This window comes from Eurypyga helias, unplaced genomic scaffold, assembly GCF_000690775.1.
Source record: "Eurypyga helias isolate BGI_N326 unplaced genomic scaffold, ASM69077v1 scaffold6662, whole genome shotgun sequence".
Classification (NCBI taxonomy): Eukaryota; Metazoa; Chordata; class Aves; order Eurypygiformes; family Eurypygidae; genus Eurypyga; species Eurypyga helias.
Window position 1 is genome coordinate 57,971 of NW_010237763.1, and position 22,187 is coordinate 80,157.

Sequence of the window (22,187 nt, forward strand, 5' to 3'; positions counted from 1 at the left end):
CATGCTTCTTTAGGAGGACTAGGCCTTCTTTCCATACATGTGGCCTCCACTACACAGGGAGGGGGGGGGGGAAACCCAAAACATCAAGAAACAATAACAAACACTTCCATATGCACCAAAGACCCTGCTATGTAACATTTCAGAATGGCTATGCTTTTGCCTGCAGGTACAGTAGTGGCCTCCCTAGTCCACTTTCTGTTTGGCAAGAGGTTATTTGCTTATAAAGAAAATAGGCACTGTGCACATTGCAGAATTCAAATGAGCTACTTCAGATACACCTGCAGAGAACGGTAAGCTCTCCACAAGGATACAGATGCAAACACAGCTGTCTCACTCAGCAGTTTGTTCTTGCAGCCAACGCGAATGCATTTCCTCCCCATGGCATTCACCTCCATGACTCTAGTTCATTTGACAGCCGAGAGGCAGGTCCCAAAGGTGGAGCAACTCTGTGTTTTGCAGCCCCTTGCCTTTCATCCTCCTGTCAGTCTCCTGGAGAGCTTGCAGGCAGTCAGTTTAGACACAGTGCCACATTAAGCTGCTCAGCATGCTTAGACACAGAGGCTCCTCTGTGGTCCAGCGAGCATCGTGTTTGCCATCCCCAGACAGCTGAGCTTGTCTTGGAAGCAGCTCCTAAGGTGGTTTTCACAGTGCAAAGTCTACAGTCTCAGTTATGTTTTAACTTGTAAAGCAAAACATGGGAATTCTTCATTCACTGGTGACCCTTCTATCCTCAACCCTCAATGTGAGGATTTACAATTTTTTCCTTGTTATAGCAGGTTGTGATTGTACGGAGAAGCTGCTCTTCGAACTGGCTCAAATGTTTGCCGACTGCATTTCCGTGTTACGTTTGCAGTGATGCAAACAACACATTTTTAACTGGTCTTGGAATCTGAGAATGCTCCCAGTATGCCTGTAGAACACTATGTGATTTTATGCTCAAGTTCTTAAGCAGAACTATACTGAATTTGGAAGAGAAGCTGCATACTAAAAGTGCCCCCAGTTGACCATCGTACCTTGCTCAGCTTGATTTGAGATAGATGGAAGAGAGCCTCCGAAAGTTACACACTTTTCATTAGCTGCATTAAATGTTAAATGTTCAGGTTTCATCTTTAGAAAACACTGCAAAATAAACACAATGAAACTGATTTTTATCATACCATTACTACCCTAGAAATTACTCATAAAAAAAGGTTCTTAAACCAACCCTGAAAACTCACTTCTCATTTCCTTCAATTAAATATAAAGGGAAAGCAAGGGAACTAGTACTAGCTGCATGCATTTCTTATTAGATTAAACAGAATAGCCAAATATAAAATGATGAGTAATCCCACTGAATAACTCATTCACTGAGGATTAGAATTCAGTAATTTTTAATCGGCTACATCAGGATCCTGTACTGTTTTAAGGATGAGAATTCATACACCAACTCTAAAGCCAGACAAGGTTGGGCCAGGAACCTGTGTTGTAACACGTTATCTTGTGGGAGAAACTACATGGGAACTCAAAAACTATGTCCTGCAATGATGTGAAGTAAATTTGCAAACCTTGGGACACTGTAATGTGCAGATTGGATGCACAGTCCTTATGCAGAGACTAACGGCGAGCCAAATAACAGAAGTCAGTCACCCCAAGACTTTAGATGACTGCCTTAAAACAGAGTACTGAAATACACTATCGTGTGGGTTCTGGCCTCTGTTTGTTCACTCTTAAAACCTGCTTTTAATTCTTAAGGAAGTGAAGTCCTTAAGGCAACTTCGGAAGCAGAGCGTCTGCCAGCTTGCTGCCTGCCTATGATTACTCAGCAAGAGAATCAAAGCCACTTCTGCCCCAGAAACCTCATCCTCTCCTTTCCTAATCCTTCCCTTCCTTCAAAGCAGAGCCCAAGATTAGACAATACAGACAATGTTCTTGGACCTAAACGTGTGGTGATGGGAAAGCAAAAAACCCTGAGAATTACTGCTTTGAAATTAAGAAATGATCAATCCTGAATAAGAGACAGAGAAGTGAGGAAAATGATTTTTATCACTGTATATAGTTTTAAAAGGCACCTCCCAGTCCACTCCTGAACCCAGGGGCTACTTCCTTGTCTCTTTCAGCAGGGCACTCCAGCTTACTGGACTGTGAAAAATACGTACCTTATGCCGGAACTGAAGCCAACCTTTAGGGCACCCTCCTCTGACTGGGCGGTAGCTGGGATCATGTTTCTCTAGTAAGGAGGCATTATTTTTTTCACAGATGAAGGGCAGCTTCACATTACAGTTAATTGGGTAGTCTGCAGAAATACAGATTTTAAAAAACAGTTATGCTAATGCCTACCACATTCCAATTGCCATCCATACTTTATGACATGACAAAGACCAATCTGAAACAAAGTCTTTTTCAGTGCAACCACAGCAAAGTACTATGCAATCTAAAGCATTAAACGTAACAGCAGAGCAAAAGACAAACAAATGATCTATACCAGTCAGTGATATGTTCCTAAAGATCCAGAGTCTAACCCCTTACCTCCAGTAGTAACACTTCATATAGGCAGAGATAACTTCAAATAGAAAAATCATGAAATAGGAAGGTTTTGAAAATGAGGACTAATCACATATTCTGGCATAGAGGGTGTGTGACCTAAAGGTAATTAAAGCCAAAAGGAATCCTTTAACATCCATATGGAGAGCATCTGGCCTGTACTGCTTCACATGACTCCTACAGTAACTGGACTGGCTTCCCAGCAAAGAGCAATTTTTGGATAACAGGGATGCAAACAGGTCAGCAGCATCCAACAGAATAATGTGCTGTAAAGTGGAAATGGTAGCAGACAGGAGGAACTATTCATTTTCCAGGGGTTATACATTTTCCTCCATAAAAAGCGATGTTAAAAACCAGAAATAAGTAGCTTCAAGTACCACAAGGTGGCATTTCCATGGCTTTGTGTACCTCTTCCAGTATGACTCCACTACTTAATGAATTTTGCATCTCCAGATGCATATGCAGTTGCAAGTATTCACCAAGCTCCTCTAACTAACACAACTCTAAGACTTAATTTCCAGACCTCAGAGTATCTAGCATGAACGCAAAACGGTAACTACCAGCCCTAGATTTCACCTAATCAATTTATGTCTCAAAAGCATGACAAGCAATCATAAAAAACTGTCACCTGAATTCAGGTTTGCCTCTGGTCATCAAGAAATATTATAATGGTTCATACCATAAGGAAGAAATAAATGATTCAAAATTCAATTGGATTATCATCAAGAAACCATTCACTCCTAATTCAATAGGTCAGTAATTACTATTTTTTTTTAATACAATAATGTCAGAAAGGAGTGGGGGAAAAAAAAAAAAACCAACCACACAACAAACCACCTTACCTCTGTACCAGTTCTTTCTAGAAACATACCAGCAGTCCCTCAGGAATCGATCATGGAAGCGTGAAAATAACTGTAAACTGGATACAAACATTTCAGAGTCAATCTCCAATCCAACGTGATCTTCAGGTGCAAACAAAAATTTGGGCTGGTAACTGTTTCTAGGAGATGCCCTACAACACTGGAAAGGACAGAGGGGGGAAAAAACTAGACTAGGAACAAATATGTGGTAGATTCAGTAGTTTTGTACCTTGCCCAAATTAATGGTGTTGAATTCAGTTATTAAGTTACTATTAATTAAATTTTTGATGTCAAAAAAGCTTTAATGGGAACAGAACTTAGAACCTGCCAGCAATACTTCCACAATATTTTGAAATATACCCACTTTGTAGTTGTTCACACGCACTGTCTTGACCACTATCTGCTTTGTCTGAGCACTACACAGCTCTACTCTCTCTGGTTTAGGTACTCTATGGCCTAAGTTTATCATGGCAAGAATAGGTGCAAGTACATGTGAACAAAAGCGAAGAACAATGGTCACTGAATAATGCTGTATTGTTTTCTAGCTCGGTTCAAATTATTTATCTTACTTATTTGGGATGAGACAGAAGAAGTAGCCTTTTACAAATCTGAGAATAAAATAGTTTCCTTTTGAAACTATTCTTGTTAACTATATTCCTAAAAAGCACATCCAAAAAAAGCTTACAGTAAAGCATCCCATAATTATTCTACGTACGGTGAATGATAGCTGTAGCCATAATCAATAAACTTCAGCCACCACTTCTGTTCGCTGTTTGATAACTGTGAAAAGAACAAAACCCACGATATATTACAACCCACAGAGAAAGAGCTCCAGACTCTACCAAGGATAAATCAATGACAAAATTAATTTTGATTTAAAATGTTTCTAAAATGTGCAGGAATTACTATTCTTCAGCAATAGGAAACGATACAGCTCAAAACTGATTAACAAAAGTAGACGGACCCCTACGCCTTCTAGAAAACAAAGCAGCCCACATTTCCCACTGTGCTGGATAAAGCTGTAGGAAATCTTGCAACACTGTAAAGTGTGTGCTAGATACACCATTCCCACAGAATCCATAGCAGGAAGTCTACCAGACAACCAGGACATAGCTGCAAGCTGCCTAAAGCTGATGTGGTGCCACGGGACCTTCCTTCCTTCCTCACAATAATCCTGTTCTTCCAGCAGACAGCCCAACAACAAATAGTCTCCTGAAGAAAGGCAATAACAGAGGTGCTAAAACTTGGAATGTTTTGGTAAGACTCCTTAAAAGAATGGGCTTTGATGCTATGACCACCACAAACCCCTTTCAGCTAAGGGGATCAGACCACCGTGCATTTCCAATTGAATTCTCTCATCAGGTGAAAAATGATGTGCTGTCCCATCCATAAAGTTAAGAACTGGCAGAATTGTTAGCGAAGTCTTTGCAGACAACGGGGTGCTTACGTGGACTTCCTATTCTGACACTTTCTCTCCATTTGGAGGTGGGGTTTTTATCACTGTTGTTAAGACTACTTTTAAATTTAAAAAAATAATCTTTTATAAGACTGACATTAAAATCATTCTCTTTCAACTCATCTTTTCCTTTTAAGTGCAATTAAAACCCATTAAGGCCAATGAGAAAAAGAAACAAGGATTAACATTTTCTTATATTGGAAAATCTGGCAAGAAAACTTCCCTGTAGTAGAAAGTATCTGTCAGACAGATTACTCCTCCTTACCTTTTCTATTTGAGACAGTATTGTCCTGAGTTTTGGGTAAGACTCCACAGAGGCTAAATCGCTATCATTTTTTTGACAGTAGAAAATAGCTTCCTGGAAGCTCAGGTTTTTATCTGGTACAAACCACAGCTCTGCTCCATCAACAACAAGCGGGGGTCCATGAATTCCAATTTCATCTATGCAGATGGAATATCACACACGTAAGAAAAATTCTGAAAAAAAACATCCTTTCTTTTTCTGAACGTAATAAGAAATTTCAGTTTGACACTGGGAAGAGCCAACACTCCTCCTTGCATTCTGAGCTCTTTCAAATTCTATCAGTCATGACCTTTCCTGGTATCAAACAGGTATTACAGTAATAATATAACAAAACCAGTAAGATATACAGAGGGTTAACAACTATACACACATAGCTGAAGAACATACAAACAGTCCATTTACCTGGTATGTACCACTCAGGTGTCTTTGGAGTGCTACCTGTCCAGAGGAATAAAAGGAATAGTCACCTCAAGTTCACCTTCTAACAAGACTGTTGTCACCAGTAACAGACGTGATGTATTGTACTCATGTTTCTCAGTATGCATGATGGAAAAAATAAAAGAAGAAGGTAATCATACACAGGTTTAATAGCTTAAAATAAGCTGACATACAACTAATGGGAATTTTGCGTGTCTCGGTCTTATACAACTGTGGCTGCTTTTCTCCCAGGCAGGATACAAGCACCATGGTAGCATATCTACCCATATCTCCCCACAACAAAAGGGTTTCATCCCCTGAAATGCCTCTTAAGGAACAACGTAAAAGGCTATTGGACTACAGCACTTTTCGTACTGCACGGAAAAGCCTGGATCTGTGCAGCTACACCAAGCCATTCCTTTGCATTCCCACTCCTCCATTTCACTACAGTGAGGAGCTGGTACATCAGTTTTACCAGAAGGTGACTAACTCACCTAAGGCTGAAGCAAGTTGTACACCCCAGATGTCTGCGGTCATTTAGTTACAAACATCGCTAAGAAAGATTAAGTGAAGTCCACAAATGCTGCAACTCGGTGGCTTATATCATCTCCCCTAGTAAGAAGCCACTTCACGCTTCATGGGACAAGACAGAATATGGGAGCAGTGATATCTGCATCCTCCTCTTGGTCATTTTCTGATACACCTCTGAGCATTCTAAGTGCACATCTGTATGTGACATAGGCGAGACATCTCATGTACTGAATTTTAACAGTTCAGAAGGGAAATGATAAAACACTGTTGGCAAAGTTTCTGCTATTGGGCAACAATGACAGCTCAGTGGTAATAAATAATAAACTCTTTTGTAGGAATAAATGGGTGTCACTGCAGCTGACCTTTAGTTATCTGGCAAACCCATTCAAGTTTAGCTTCACAGTCAAAAGGCTTGAAGTAAAATTCCAGGTCTCTGCCTTCATGGAAATAAAATCTCCAAAATGATCTCCGTGAAAACTGAGAGGTCTGTATAAAAGCAGAAACAGAACTGAGTGAGTATGGCATAGGTCTCTGAAACGAGAAGTGAAACTGTATTAAAAAGATACTTTGGCAAAGTCAGTACATTTTATTGTGGTTTTAGTCCCATAGCTTACTTTGCAAAAAAAAGAGCAGATACAAGAGTAGCTCTTGAACTCTAACTCTGCGTGCTAGCCAAGCTTGTGAAGCCGTTCAATAAAGGGCCTAAGATCAGTCTACGTACAAAAGTCTCTTCTTGCAATGTTTCTTCACTTTTTTGTAGCACAGAGGATCTCACTGATGCCCATTATTGGATTGTCTGTTGCAACTTGTTGCCCTGAAATGATTTACCTTTCTGCTCAAAAGAAGCAACCATCTGAACTGGCACAGAAATAATCTTTCCTATTTAAGATGATTTCTTACAATCAAGCTTAAAATCTGACTTCACTCTTGCTGATCTCTCCAGTACGGAAAATCTTTTATCATTCAGTGAAAGAACATGCCTATACCTAGTAAGTAGGGGAGGGAGGTTACTATATTCACAGTGTCCCCTTCATAGCAGCTTAGTGCTGACAACTTCTCAGCCTGAAGCCATGAACGCAGAGAAGGGAATGAGGGGAAATGGCTGTGAACAGAAGCAAAGGGATGCAACTGTTCTTTCCTTCAGTAAATCCTAAAAGCTGAGGTCGTTCTAATTAGGTTAAAAAAGGGGATGGTATGGGAATGATCTTATAACAAGTCAGATGATGCTTCAGAAAAGTTAAATGCCATTTTAAAACTCATGTCATCAAGACTAAATTAGGCAATCAAGAACATAATTAGGAATTAAGCAGAGGCCTGACATTTTGAATTAGAAATGGATAGAGCACTTACAGTCTATTTCACAAGTAAACAAGGAAATACAGATGATAAACACAAACACACACTCTATCCTGTCTACTGCATTCCCCCGCTTTAGGTTTCAACCATTTTCTTAATTTGCAGTTCAGAAAAGTTAATGTAGATTTTAAAGTTACTGGCAGGACTTTCATTGCTTTATTTTTTTAGACTCCTTGTTACATCCTTGAGTGCTATGTGCAACATACAAGAGATAGAGCGTATGGTATTATGCAATAGAGAGAATAGGATTGTTACTAAAATATTTTGCAGTTCAAAAAAAGTCTTATGAAAGGTTAATCATTAGCACAGTGCTTGGTTCATTAAAAAAATTCTTGAATAAGGGAAAATTGATAATAGGTGTAGATCAATAAAGGGAGCGCTGGCTACTTTTTCACTATGCAAAAGAAAATCTCAGCAGCCAACTTACATTCAATATACAGCTGGCAAATGTATTTTTTCCAATTACTTTCATGTAAAATATGCATGCTGTTATTAAAAATCTTGAAACTAACCTTTAATGCAGCACAGTCTCTTGTATCGTATTCATCTTCCAGATAGTCGAGTGGCATAACAACACTAGTTACCTACAGGATGGACAGTATGAAAGAATCATTTCTTTACAACTATTTTTGCTATGGTAATCCCCAAAGATAACCATTCAAACTTGGGATCTCATTATGTTTATCACTATTAAAATATGTGTTAAACAGCAGTTACTGGATCAGTTTTGAGGCTGCATACCCGTTATTGGCACAGAGGAAGGGGGAAAGAACTCACAATTTCAGACAAATAAATCAATTACAGTGAGGAAAATAATTCTGGAGTTGTCTGACATATCAAGGAGATGAACTGGTAAATCCTCCCCTCTGTTGTGTCATGAAGACATTTAGTTCTCTACTAGCTCTGAGAGTTCACTACTGTGTTCCTGTTAAAATATTTTAATACAATACAGAAATCAGGTTAACTAACTTATTAAAGATAAGTTTTCATTTGGAAATCTGCCTGGATAGCAGCTTTTAAATGCACAATCTTCTTCTGAATTATTCATCTGTTGAAGGATCCGCCATATCTTAATTAAAATATTTATCAATTTATGTTCAATCCAGTCCAAGCTGAAATAAATCAGGATATGACATTTCCTGGTCAGAAGTTAACTTACGGGCTTATCATCACTCCATTGCCAGGTTCCCAAAGAATCTGGACTCCTCTTATTCATTCCAATCCATACCCATCTGTCATTGCTGTAAATAAAAAAGATAAAAATCTTAAACCAAGTGTATGGTTCAGCTCATTTAGAAGAAAGACTGGCCTATGTCATGGCATTACTCAGGATCAAGCAGCAAAACCACAGGTTTGCTACTGCAAGTTATAGCTGTTCAAGGAGAAAATGGGGAAAAGGGCTAGAACCTCCCCTGCACGTTTCTTTAGGCAGATCTGTAGGTTGCCTTCACCTGGCCACAGAGAAAACGAACTAAGTCATATAATTCCTTTGTTTACAGCATCACCACTTCATCAGTTGTCACTTTTAATAGAGGGCTCTTTTCCCCACTTTTCTTCCAGAATCCCACACACAGCGTTTATTTGGCTTGCTTGTCTTTCTCTTCGTCCATCTCAGGTCGTCTCTTTCTACACCAATCAGCTCAAACACACTCTTCCTCAAACCACAGGAAAACCTGCACTCATGCAGAATAACTGGCTTCATATTTCCTAAGTTAGTCAGTGATACAAACAAACCAAGAATGGGCACATACTGCAATTATGCACCTTTATAAAAGAGGCAGACATAAATGAACACATAACACTGCTGACCCAATGCTTGCACAAAAAAATGGCAATAGAAATTTTACTCCATTTTACAGGACTACAGCCAGAACTGTATTTTTTTCTAAATTTTACTTCTTCATTTTTCATAAGCAGAGGATGCTTACATTCAAAATTTCAGCTATGCTCCAAGATAGAAAATTGCCCAAGAAAATGGATTTACTGCAGATTTAAGTACTTCTGTTGTAACAGCCTTTAGCATATTCTTTCCTAAGTCTTACCAATCTAAAGATACTATACAAAAATGAAATACATGCCAGTCAAACTGCAAGGTTAGTTTTGAACTGCAACCTCAATAAGTTTAGGCTCAAAATTTGAAAGAGATGGATGACCAGCAGAGGTCAGAGTTTGGAAAGGCTCCCACAACAGTAATGCCGACAAGCTTAAAGTCGTTTTAAGACAGAACTTGGAAAGTTTATGAAATGACTTTATTACATGGAGGGATGGACTCAGACCCGGGCGTACCTGCATAAGCAACATTATGAAATCATGGGGCGATGTTAAGAACTTTTTTGGTAAGACTGTGCCAACACCTTTCCACACAGGTCACCATAAAGATGCTAAACTGAGCCTGTATTGGCTGTCAGTGCACCAACGAACAGCAGCTTAGCCCAGAGTATGTGGGCTAAGTACGTGAAATCCAAGGAGGGCAACAACATTTTATCATGACGAAAGGCTGCGAGAACTGGGTTTGTTCAGCCTGGAGAAGAGGAGGCTCCGAGGAGACCTCATTGCAGCTTTCCAGTATCTGAAGGGGGCCTACAAGGGTACTGGGAGAGGACTTTTTACAAAAGCCGGTAGTGATAGGACAAGGGGTAACGGGTACAAATTGAAATCAGGGAGGTTTAGATTAGACATCAGGAAGAGATTCTTCCCGGAGCGGGTGGTGAGGCACTGGAACAGGTTGCCCAGAGAAGCTGTGGATGCCCCAACCCTGGATGTCTTCAAGGCCAGGCTGGATGAGGCTTTGAGCAACCTGGTCTAGTGGAAGGTGTCCCTGCCCATGGCAGGGGGGTTGGAACTAGATGATCTTTAAGGTCCCTTCCAACCCAAACCATTCTGTGATTCTGTGATTCTATGATCTGGTAATGTTCCTGTCAGGAAGAAAAGCACCAGTGACCAGGATCTCCTTTTTTCTTCTTCTTTTTTTTTTTTTTCCTCAACTCCGGTATTAGTTTTCTGATGTTGGTGTGATTGTGTGATCACACCAGTGCGATCTTACCATGCTGAACAGCCTTAAGTCTTTTAATGATATCACTAAGGAGCATTTACACAGCCTAAATGCCCCATATCGCTCCAGAGGGGAAACTGTGAGCCAAACATTCCCAGCTGTCAAGCAGCTAAGTGGGTTTTGGCAATTTCTCTTCAGGATTTTATTTTTCTGATTGTTCTTTCCAATTATGAATCAGACATTGCTTAACCCTCCCCACTTAATCGTCACCTGCAGGCCTAGCACAGGTTAAGCAATTGATCATCACAGAGGAACAGCTACTAAAAAGAAAACTTGAGACACTCATTTCAAAAGTATCTGCAGTAATTACCTGAGCAACTAGAGCAATTTTTCAAAGTCTTTCAGCTTGTATTTGGCTTTTATGTAATAAATATATTAAAAAGAAAAAAAAAAAAAAAGTAGGCCAGGTGAAGAATTTCTCCAGCTTATCTCCAATTTACAATTACCGGTCTGCAAACAACGTTTTCCACCTGACTGGGCACTCACACATTAATGTAAGTTTTTTGCTTCTTTTGGAACTGTTCAGACACGACCATGAGTAATTCAGTAACAGCTACACTATCCTTGGTTGCACTTTTAAGCTTACATAAAGCCTTTTGATAGCCCTCTGAAATCACATTATCACTTCGTCACAGAAAGTAATTCCACCAACTATTTAAGACAAATATGAATTAAGACTCTCTATTGCAACTAAGCTTGCAGCGAGGAATTTGCTTGTACTTTAGGCATCTGTCTCCTCATTGCGAAGCATTTAGAATTCACCCTATGGACTGGTATCAAAATGGATTTATCAGTGCCAGAGTATTCTTTGAGCTACATTCCTGGAACCACCTCTAGAACGTAGATTATCCTGAATTTTAACCTAAAAAATAGGTGCAATTTGTGCTTTACAATGGATTCCACTCTGATTAACAGAGAAAGACCCTAAATCTCCAGCAACTCCTGCAGAATACCACTGGCTTTTCCCTCACGCAGAACTAAAACTTCACCAAATGCAGTGTCGTGCAGGAGTGGATAAATACAGTTTAGCTCAATGTGAAGGGAATATGAACCAGCATTTTTTCTGCTGTCATATTCTGACTGCTGAAATAGCAAAAGGATTTTTTTTGTCCCTTATGTCAGCTCCAGCACAAGATTAAGAGCACAAGTGAAGTTACTGTGGCTTGAAGTTCAACCTAGCTCTTGACAAAAGGTAACACGTGTACATCTGGGCCAGCTCCCTAATGGTCCAATTTAAGGCACCATTTAATTTTAGGTGACGCTGGCCTAAAAGTATATATGAAGCCCATTTGACCCCCTGCTCTTCCCTCTGTGCTACTGCCACTAGCTGAATGCCTGGTGCAACTAATCACCTACTGTGTAGTGGAAGAAAAGAGAAGCTGTATTAATGCAATTACCACAATTTGCATCTCAGCTTTAGTGCTGTTGTGGCCAGTGTGCGGAGAAGATCAGTTTTTTCTTGCAAACTCAAGAGTTAGCGAGGCTTTCTAGATGCAGAACAATTTCAGCAGCAGAGCTGTGCATATAAAAGGCAACCGATTTGTTTCCAGCAAGGTGTCCTCATTGAAATGTTATTTCTAGCCAAACCAAGCTGTTACTCTCCTTGCATCCAGTGTCGCTGCCAGCTATAAGCTGCAGAATGCTCACAAAAACAACCCCAAAAGAATGGAAGTAACTGAACCGGATCTGTGCTGCCTGTATCATGTCCCTCAAAGTGAAAAGCAGTTATCTCCTATTTCTTTCAGGCAGAGAAAGGTTGGCAGGCAAATTTTATTTTCCTTTCCGATGGCAACCACCCGACTTGGCTGGAGCAATTCAAGCTCTTATTTGCCTCTAAGGTGGAACTCGAGTAAAGAACAGAATGGACTAGGCAAGCTGCCCTTTTCCTGGTGAACCAAACTGACTTTTGCTAACATTTAAAAACAAACAGTTTTCAATGAGTCACTGGAGAACTGTGCAAGGGGAAAAAGCCCGAAACCAAAAACTCCAAGGTGTGGCTCCTTACCCGAGCTGAAATGAGTGCACTGAATGAATAGTTTAGGTCAGAGTTTGCACAAAGTAAATGCAGGGAACAGGGACAAACTGCATGCCAGTGCACTCCAGCAGCTAATCACATCTAGCATTATCTTCGAATCATTTCTGCCAGTTACCTAAATTGTTTGTTCTTGGTGAAATAATTCACTTGGTTTCATCTCACCTTTCTTAAATGAGTTTATTTTCAGACAAGCCACCTTTCACTCTTGAGCTCCAAAATACTTTATATAATCACCACCTCTGAGTAATTTAAAAGCACAAGTAACTTAAACACTTCATTATGTTATCTAAACAAACAAACATTATTTAAAAGACTTCAGGCAACATCAAATATAGTATTTCAGTTAAGTAAGTTCTGCAGTGCTTGAAAAGGGGTAAACCCAGATGAAAATACTGTGGTTTGGGTCATATATTTGGCACATGCAGTTACTGCAACACTAACTGCAAAGTCAGTTTATACTGGGCTCAATATATTGTCCCTCATTTAAAGTTCTGGTAGAATAATACTGAAGTAGGGGCACTTTCCTTCTTCTAGCCTAAGTTTGAGTTTTCTAAATATGGGAATGGCAATAGCATCTTCTGTCAGCAGACTTTCTGGAAAGACAGGAAAAGTCTCCACCTTTAAACTCCTAACAAAAATGGCCATTAACTATAATCAATACTTCAGATGGTCTGCAAACTGAAAAGTAGTTCCAAGTACTTGTAGGAAAACAAAGTGAGTTACTTCTCTATTCATGTTTCATAGTAGATTAGGTACACTAAAGCAAAATTTGTAATTGCAAACCACTATAATAAGATCTATAACTAAAAATAATTTGTGCACTAATTTTTATGTCAGGGACTTCAGTCACTTTGGCAAAGAGACACAAGTGGCTTTTATACAAGCTAAACCATCTATATATAGAGCATACAAGTTTGTTTTTGCCTCTTATTAACATAAACATTGAGTAATTTTCATGATTTGTGCACTTCTAAAAGTTCACTAGGTTTTCAAGAAGGCATCTCTTCAGTCATCAAGTTTTAAGATTTAATCACAGTGTTGTATGTTGGCAGCTTCTGAAATAATCCCGATTTAGTTTGTTGATGAAAAAATTTAGATCATATAACTGGCAGCACTTGAGTTTAAGCTGGCAAAAGTTCTAAAAAAACCAGGCTGCCAATCAAAAAAAAAAAACCAAAAACCCACCCCATTACACAAGGACCTGACATCACACCAATGCCTAATAAAGCTTTGCAGTGACAGTTCCTTTGATTAAAAATAGAGCCTTTGACTCATAAATTATGTAGCATTTAATTTGTTGATACCAGAAAACTCAACACACCCATCTAATGCCCATATAGTGTTACTGCAGTTATGCCAAATAGGATCCATGCCAACCAGATTGACGGACACTACATTATTCACGTTTCCAAAAGATAGGACCCAGTTTAGTCAGGAAGCATTTCATGAATAAAGATCAGACCTATCTGCAAACCTGAAATAATAACTCATCTCTAAAGAATGTATCGGTAAAGAACAGAAACAACTATCACCCAGTTGTGCCAAAATTCAACGTAAAGAAAGAAACACTTAATACAGCAAGACAGACTTAAATTCATGTATTGGAAGATGCTCAAAGCAAATCTCTCTTTTCCTGCACTTCCTCTAGCAATGTGAAACATTTGCCCAAGCTGTACTCCCTTGACATTTTCCAGGAAGGCAGTGACACGACCAGCAGTTCAAATGCCACATCTAGCCGTTTTTACTGTGGGAAACGGTCACCATACACTGTCTCATACTTGCCATTTGGGGTCAGCAGCAGCATTTGCGATCTACTGCAGAATGTGACTGATATCAAAATTTTAGCCCGTGGCTAGTTTGTTACCTGATTATTTTTCTCAGGATAGAATGAAGGGCTTTGATTTCTTCTGAGTGACTGAAACTAGGCAGATGGCCTCCGAGCGCTTCACAGAACCTCTCTGCCTCTTCCCAGGTCCTGGTTCGCAGCACTCTTTCACTGTGGAAGAACTTCAAAACAGCCAAACATCAGAGCAGAAAATGACCCAAGTGACAGCATTTTTAAAACCCTCCTGTACTACTCAAACGTGGCCAGCCTAGCTAGGAACGAGTAATTGGTATTTCCATAGGGACGGAGCTTGACTTCTTCACAATTATTTGATTTTTTTCAGTTTGTTTGACAACAGCCAGACTCTGAAGTTTAGCTGACAAAATTTGTTTCAAATGCAAGGCATTCCATATGGCAGGATTTCTCTGTTTTTCTTTACCAGAAAGATTTGACAAAAACAGCCCCCAACTCTCTCCAAAACTGCAAGCCAAATTATAGGTTTTAAGGGATGTTCTTCTTTCAAATTTACAGTGAACTGCATGGCCTAGTTTTCACTGAAACCAGGCCTGTTTGGGTGCTGCAGGTGAGGAAAGTTCTTCGGCACACCCGTTTCTACCTGCGGTGTAGCAGGGTGACACACTTGGCTCATGGAGCTCAGCTAACATGCCCACTCCATCCCCTTGACTTCGGTCCAAGCCCATTCCCATCAGCCAGATCTCTCTGCACCGACATGCTGCACTTGGTCAACAGGAGTTCTGGAGAAACTGCCAGGGCCAGCTGTCACATGCCATCAGCCGTGGGACAGCCACGCTGCACACCAGCCAGACCCACCCCTCCAGGATACCTGCCCACAGCCTTGCCGTTCAAGCTGGGTTTCGCCACTTGGCTACATGAGCTGTTTACAAGACACGGTTCGTTGCAGACGTAGAGTCCAGAAATAATGAGTAAACAAGCCAATAAACAGTTTTGGTTTTCACTTGATTTGATTGTTAATAGGAGGGGGAAAAACTACATTTCTAAATACAAACTTGTTTAGGCCATTCCAGCTAACAGCATGGCTGCTTACTTCCACTCTTCACTTCAAAAACAGTAAAATACAATTAAGACTGCACTTCTTTGGATAAAGTTTGATATCTACATTCAAACCAGAAAAAATCCCACCTCTCCTATCTATACTCTTAGAGTAGAGAAAGGAAAAGGATGAGGGGAGGCGATGCCAAGCCCTTTCCTTCCCCATCCAGGTGTCTCTGCACACCACCACCAGCAGGATACAGTCCCAGCACTTCTGCCAGCACCAGGCTCCTGAGATGGCAGCACGGGGGAACGCTGTCGCCCCACTCCGCTCTGACATGCGGAGCTGGCGGCAGAAAGAGCAAGGAGAAGCACACTGCCTCTTTTGGGAATCGCAGAGGATGTCGCGTGAGAACACCTGGAGGCAGTCAACCTGAATCAACATGGATTCCTCCTCCCAGCGCAAAACATCTTTGCAATACCCTTCAGAGCAAGTATAAGCCACAAAATGGCTAATCACACACTTGCTGCAAGACAGCAACAAACAATTCACGTGTAACAGAACATTTTACCTTGTAGCAGGCAAGGCCAGATCCATTGTGCCACCCAGGGGGACAGGGGTCAGTTGGCTTTGGGAGCACTTCTGGCGCCTTGGGCAGCCCGATGTATTTTTTGCAGACAGAAAATGCTTTAGTGGTTTTACAGTCCTTAGTTTCCCACTTTCCAAGAGACTTTCCACTGGGCATGGCCACACATCCTCCCGAAAACTCTAAGATTTAAGCCACCAAAGACACATTTGAAACTGTCGGCTGGTTGTCCCCAAAAATCAATATATTCCTGAATTACTTTTTTATTTCATCCTTGGAGTTGCGTAATGTGGTATTCCAATGCTTGCTCAGTGTAAACTTACAGTAATTCTACGTATTTTTTAATTGTTAAATTTACCTGGTTGCAAGGAATTCCAGTTAGTGTATGTCACAGCTTCATTTTTTTCCCCTTCCACTGTACCCCAGGAATATATTCCTGATTGGCTAATATCCTGCAAACCGGTCCAGAAGTATTTTTCTTCAACTTTGGTGTGTTTTCTAATTAGACCGTTTATAAATTCCTGCTCAAATCTGAAAATTCACAGATAAATTTGAGACAATATTTGAAAGATATCGGAAACTATCGAGTCAGTTTGAAAACCAGGCATTATATTACATGAGTTAGTTCAAGTACAGGCAGTCCCATATTCAACACGACGTCAGCAGGCTGGGAATTCACACACTTCTCAGGAGGTTTTACACTGTCGGTTTACCATTATCACACCACGGAAAACCCAGTTTGCTATTTCTCTGCAAAAGCAATTCTATCTCTATTTTTTCATTATAAACCACTAATTAGCATACAGAGGTTTTAATCTCTGACTACATCTCCAGGATCACACTGTAAAACATGCTCATAAATTAGAGAGATGTGTTTTACCTGCTCATCACTGTAAGATTGCACTGTGCTCCAAATGAAACTTCCGTTTTATAAATCTTGTAACAGTAGTTTCCATGTCTCTCCCACCCCTGGTTAGAGAGTGAAAAGCACGTTTATATGTAACAGCCTAATTTAGGCGTTATCTACAGGAGAAAATAAATCACTGCTAACACTGGTTGGTGCCCACAAGCCAGCACAGCATACACAAGAAGAAATGCAGTGCATCACATACAAGGTCCAGCATCATCAACTGCCAGATTCACAGTTCAAAGAAATAATGCAACCACGGGAATAAAATACGGCACTGTTTTAGCGAGACTGTGCGGAGTCGTCTGACTGCTACGTGTATTTAGAGAGAAACACAAGGGCAACAGCCTAGTCCTGTTCGAAACAATAGGAGTTTTCATGCTGTTCCACCAACGGCAGGATTCAAACAGAGGAAGAATAAGAGGCCATTACTAGAGTTTCTTCTGAAAAAAATATTTTATACTGAAAATGTGTGAAGTTACAAAATCTTTTCCACTATACTTACACTTAAATTTCAAGGAACATCAATGTGTTACCTCTCTGCTAGCCTACCAGTGCCACTGGTGTCTGAACAGCACAGAAAGCTGTAACTTCTACATGCTGGCAGTCTCTGAAGAGAGAGAAAAATACCCCGAGGTTGTGCAGAAAGTTAAGGGGTAAACATGTTTCCTGTTGCAGGCGATAGGCAACAGGAAACTAAACCAAGGAACTCTGAAGTAGCTAGTAATACCGTTCCAAGATTGTTCAAAACAGAAAAGACTTCTTTCCATGCCTTATTTATGCTGTGGCATGTTACACTGTAAAAAAAAAAAAAAAAAAAAAAAATCCCCAAGCCGCAACAAAAATGCCCCCACCTTTATTCAAGTCAAGAACAAAAGTGAGAGCCAAGGGAAGCGTAACAGAAACCTAATCTCATTTATCAGCCTCTGCATCTCTTTATGTTACAAAGTGCTTATCCTAAGCTTTAATGCATACTTAAAGCAAAAACCACAGAACAAATAGTATTAGCGATAACATATTTTGTAAATGCAATTTTTTTTTTGTTTTCTAAACAAAGGAATAAAAACCAACATCCCTAGGTCCAAGCTTGTAATTCTTTCATCAATAAACAGTGGTAATACGTCCAGAGCCTGTTTAGGAGAATCTGAAATTTGGCTCATGCTACATAAATGTCCTTTTCCAGCCAAAACGTTCCATAGACTTGATTGTATGGGCAAGAAGGAAATGGGAAGTAGAGGAAATAAGTAATTATATGAAGGTTTCTGAAGCAAGTGAAAGTAAAAGAAATCAAGATTTCCTATTACCTGTTCCAATGAACAACTTCTATCTGATTTTGTTTCATTCAAAATCTCTCCTTTTTTCTTGCACACGTAATTCAATTTTTCTTCACAGGATTTGACTCTCCACTGTCCCAACTAGTGAGAAGGAAGGAAAAAAAGTATTTAAAAATCTTTCCATTTCCATTGTGCAGGCTTTGAGTTTTCATAAGGGGGAAGGCCAAAATGCCTCTAGTAAAAACATTGGGGGTGGGATGCCTTGGATTATACACATAGGTGGAGAGAGAGAAGGGAGAGAGAGAAAACTGACAAACGCAGAGATGTGAGGATGCTGGATCACATCTGGAAAGGGAAGAGAAGGCCAGGGTGGTGCCAGCTCCCTCGGATCATGGAGGGAATGAGTGCAGGGGGTGTGCTCAGCTTTCTGCAGAGGCAGGGAGGAGGCAGATCAGAGGAGCTGGGCACATGAGCTCCACTGCCAGCCTGACAGCACAACAGGCAGATGCCTGCCCCGGTTTTCTGCTGAATCTGGAGATGGGATACAGCCTGCTTCCCTCTCCACTCATCTCTGTGACCTCCTTCCCACACCCACCCCTTGCTTCTTCTGTACCGTATGCCCCCCAGTGTCTGTTCTCTTCTCTTACCAAGGTACCTCACTACCCATCCTCAGATGAGGACCCAGAGGTGACCGAAGCTGGCTTCTCCTTGCAATCGTTTGGCCCACCTCCTTCCTAGCTCTTGCCAGACATGCAAGAATATGGTAACCCAAACTCTGAGTGACAAGGACAACTGGCTGGCCAGCAGCAGCGGCAGTCTCAGAGCTGTGAGCAACTTCCCCCATTCTTTGCAGTACACAGCTACCAAGTGTCGGCTACATAATTTTAAGAAATTTTCTTGTAGAAAAATTATCTGTATTTAAAGATTATTCTAGAAATAAAACCAGTTGTCTGTTTTACCCTCCCCTTGACTTTCACACACACCAGTGTTTCCTCTGCTGTGATGGAAAAAAAACCCAAAACCAACACTGTATTCCTACCTCGCCTGAATATGCCACACAGTTAGGAGTGCTGTTAAAAGGAACTTTTGGCTCATTCTGATCCCAGTATGTAAAAACCACAGCTGAGTGATCTGACCATTTGAACAAGGTCGGTGCATCTTCATTCCTGAGACCCATCCACATTTCGTCTTTAGCATCTGTAATTTAAAATCAGGACAACACCATAGTTTTAAAGTAATATTTGCACTAATTGGAAAGGAATTTGAAATCAACAGAATTAGGGTTTTATCACTATACTGCACAGCATAAATGTCACAATTTTTATTCTTACAGTAAGAAAGGGGATATGAGACAAGTACTGTATATTTTTGTTATCTTGTTTTCTAACTTACATTAATGAATGTGATTAAGTTTCACAGAGAAGGTAATAAAGAAAAAAAAACAAACCAGAAATAATGAACACTCAAGCAAAAAAAAGCTCAACCAAACTTAATTTTTAGAGTGCACACAAAAACAAAAGACCAGAGAGAACAGATAATGTTTATGAGTTCAGTGACACCGTAGTCAAATATTGACCCAACTATCTACAATTCTCTTTGAATGAGAAAATTAAACACAAGGTATTAGGGAAGTAGAAGTAGGTTAGCCCAATAAATAAATAAATGAATATGATAGATCAAACCAAAGCAAGACCTAATACAGAGGGACTGGACCTGAACAGCGACACTCAGCACTACCCTGGGTACAAGCTTAGCATTAACACCATCATTTAAAAGCTAGAGGTTACGACAATCATATACTAGAACATGGAAAGCTGTTTGTAATCTATGATGTGCAGCACTTGGTATTTGACCTTTACAAGTCTCTCAACTCACCATTATGAAGCTTTGTAACAACTAGTTCGACATCTGCTAATGAGTGTATGCTGATGAGGTTACTCTTATTTGCTTTGCACAACTCATCTGCTGTACTCCAAGGTGCCTGGTTGTTTACCAGCATGTAGCAAAAACCATTGTGGGGAAGCCAGCCCAAATCACATCGAGTATCCAAGTGTCTCCAAAACTCTAATAGTGAAGAGAAATGGAATTAGAGGCTTTTGTTTTACATTGGCTAGTGCAATGGGTTGGCATCTTCTTCGTGTTTTAAATCCAGCTGCACCTTGAAAACAGCCAGAAAGCAGTGATCAGAATCTGTTCACATCTCTTCAGGGCTGATATTTTAAGAAACAGTCACAATTTAGTCAAGCAGATAGACTTGGCTGAGCAGCATTATGGGGATTAGTAATATTTTGTGGCCATGAGGTAAGCAAAAGGAGAAAGAAGTTAGCGGGAGTGAAAGTAAAAACCTGGAATGCGTTACACTAAGCTGGTCCTAATGTAAGCAAAAGGTTCAGAAGTAGTTGTAAGCAAGATTTCAAAAGCAATTAAAAGCAAATCAAGTTACTTCACTGCAGGATGACAGCCTCAACAGAAAGTTGCTTGGTTTGTTCTCACAGAGGGGTGCGGGGGCTGTGCTTTTGTAGGGCATTATTATCTATATGCTGCACCACGCATAAGACCAATTTTGAATAGCTCACAATGAAATAAGTGTTTTGTTCTAAATATTTTTTCTTCCGAAACCTAAGGTATTCAAGAACTCAAACTGGTTTTAATGCATGCTGAAAAAGGTATATACTAACAGCCTTTTTGATTCAAAACACTATGAAAAACTCCAATCACAACAATTTTGTTTTCAACTAATAAAAAACTGTAAGAACACTGGTAACAACTCTACATACCCCACTGAGAAGCCAGAGAACAGATAAGGATGATTAATTGACAACAAGTTTTCAAAGGATCATTTAAAAATTCAAACCAGTTTAGTTAAATTAAAACTGCTTACAAATTTTTTTCCTCAAAGGCACACACCTTTCCTGGGGGAGCTGGAGAGAATGTGCCTTAACCAATGATGCTCTAGAACACTGCTTCATCCCTTTTATCCACTAGTTCTCCCCCTCATCCAAAGACAATCATCTTCCAGTAAAAGTTTTCCTGTGAGAGCCTGGAAACTGAGTAAGGCCAAAGTACACATGGAAGAGCAGGCCATGGGTATGGGAAGAGTTGGACATCCAGGTGTAGATTAATGGCCAAAAGCATGGAAGCAGTTATATGTCACAGCTGGACAGTGTAAAAACTGAAGGAGTGAGTGTGAGTGGGCTGGGTCTGGTTTCAAAGGACAGTAACGTCATCTAAATACTACTATTTGAGTTCAACACAGTTTGAGCCAATCTTCAGGTAGGCCCCATTTTCTGTCAATACACACCAAGAGTGACAAAAATGGGCTTAAAGCAGAAATGGAAAGGTCTGAGGTGCAACTGCCAGTTCCAGACTTTTAGAAGCAAACAGAAGAAGGCACAAGCCATGAGGGAAAATGTGATGAGAAGGGCAGGACTGTGCTCAGAAATGCTTCACGTGTGAATGAGAAAGCTGCAAAAAAAGAAAGCATCATCTTGACAATAAAGATACAGATTTGGCTTCTGCTCTGCTAAAAAAACCAAAGCTTTTGTGAAAGAGTTTTGGCAGAGACGCTGAAGAAGGCTTGGGGATGGGGGAAAAAGTATTCGATAAGTGAACATTACACTCATATTAACATACAAAACTAAAAATGCAAGTTGTCCTACCTGGGAAGCTTGAAACTTCATTGAGTGACTTCTTGCAAACATACGGAAGTAGGGTCCCACAGTGGTAACTCTGCCACTGACCTGAGGCAGCATTCATCCCCACACAGCTAGTCCCATCCAGCGGGGACGAACTCTGCATATCTACAGACAGGAGCAAATAAAAACCAGGAGAGCACAAGTTACCAAACAATAAGGCAGTGGCTGCTCCTTTTTGCCACTGCTTCTCATTACAAGAATAATAGACTTTGCATAGTACAGCACCTGTCCTACCATAGATCCCACAGAAAGTTTTTTCTAAGAGAGAAAGTTTCAGAATCAAGGAATCTGGACTGGAAAATTTCCAGTGTTTAATCATAGAACCAGGAGGAATGTTCTATTTACAATACAACCAAC

The 22,187-nt window shown here is 40.3% G+C and overlaps 1 protein-coding gene across 1 annotated transcript in view; it reads right to left on the reverse strand.

Annotated features, from left to right (window-relative positions):
• LY75 (lymphocyte antigen 75) overlaps nt 1–22,187 on the reverse strand; it is a 41,671-nt gene that overhangs the window by 15,331 nt on the left and 4,153 nt on the right. The window contains exons 5-21 of the mRNA XM_010147572.1: nt 21,795–21,935; nt 20,011–20,199; nt 19,175–19,332; nt 18,166–18,276; nt 16,835–16,923; nt 16,313–16,485; nt 15,940–16,136; nt 14,396–14,538; nt 8,604–8,685; nt 7,957–8,028; nt 6,451–6,574; nt 5,543–5,578; nt 5,102–5,277; nt 4,096–4,160; nt 3,363–3,439; nt 2,136–2,272; nt 1,014–1,119 (exon numbers count right to left, since the gene is read on the reverse strand). Coding sequence (XP_010145874.1) covers nt 1,014–1,119; nt 2,136–2,272; nt 3,363–3,439; nt 4,096–4,160; nt 5,102–5,277; nt 5,543–5,578; nt 6,451–6,574; nt 7,957–8,028; nt 8,604–8,685; nt 14,396–14,538; nt 15,940–16,136; nt 16,313–16,485; nt 16,835–16,923; nt 18,166–18,276; nt 19,175–19,332; nt 20,011–20,199; nt 21,795–21,935 — 2,076 coding nt within the window. The remainder of the gene's footprint in view (nt 1–1,013; nt 1,120–2,135; nt 2,273–3,362; nt 3,440–4,095; nt 4,161–5,101; nt 5,278–5,542; nt 5,579–6,450; nt 6,575–7,956; nt 8,029–8,603; nt 8,686–14,395; nt 14,539–15,939; nt 16,137–16,312; nt 16,486–16,834; nt 16,924–18,165; nt 18,277–19,174; nt 19,333–20,010; nt 20,200–21,794; nt 21,936–22,187) is intronic.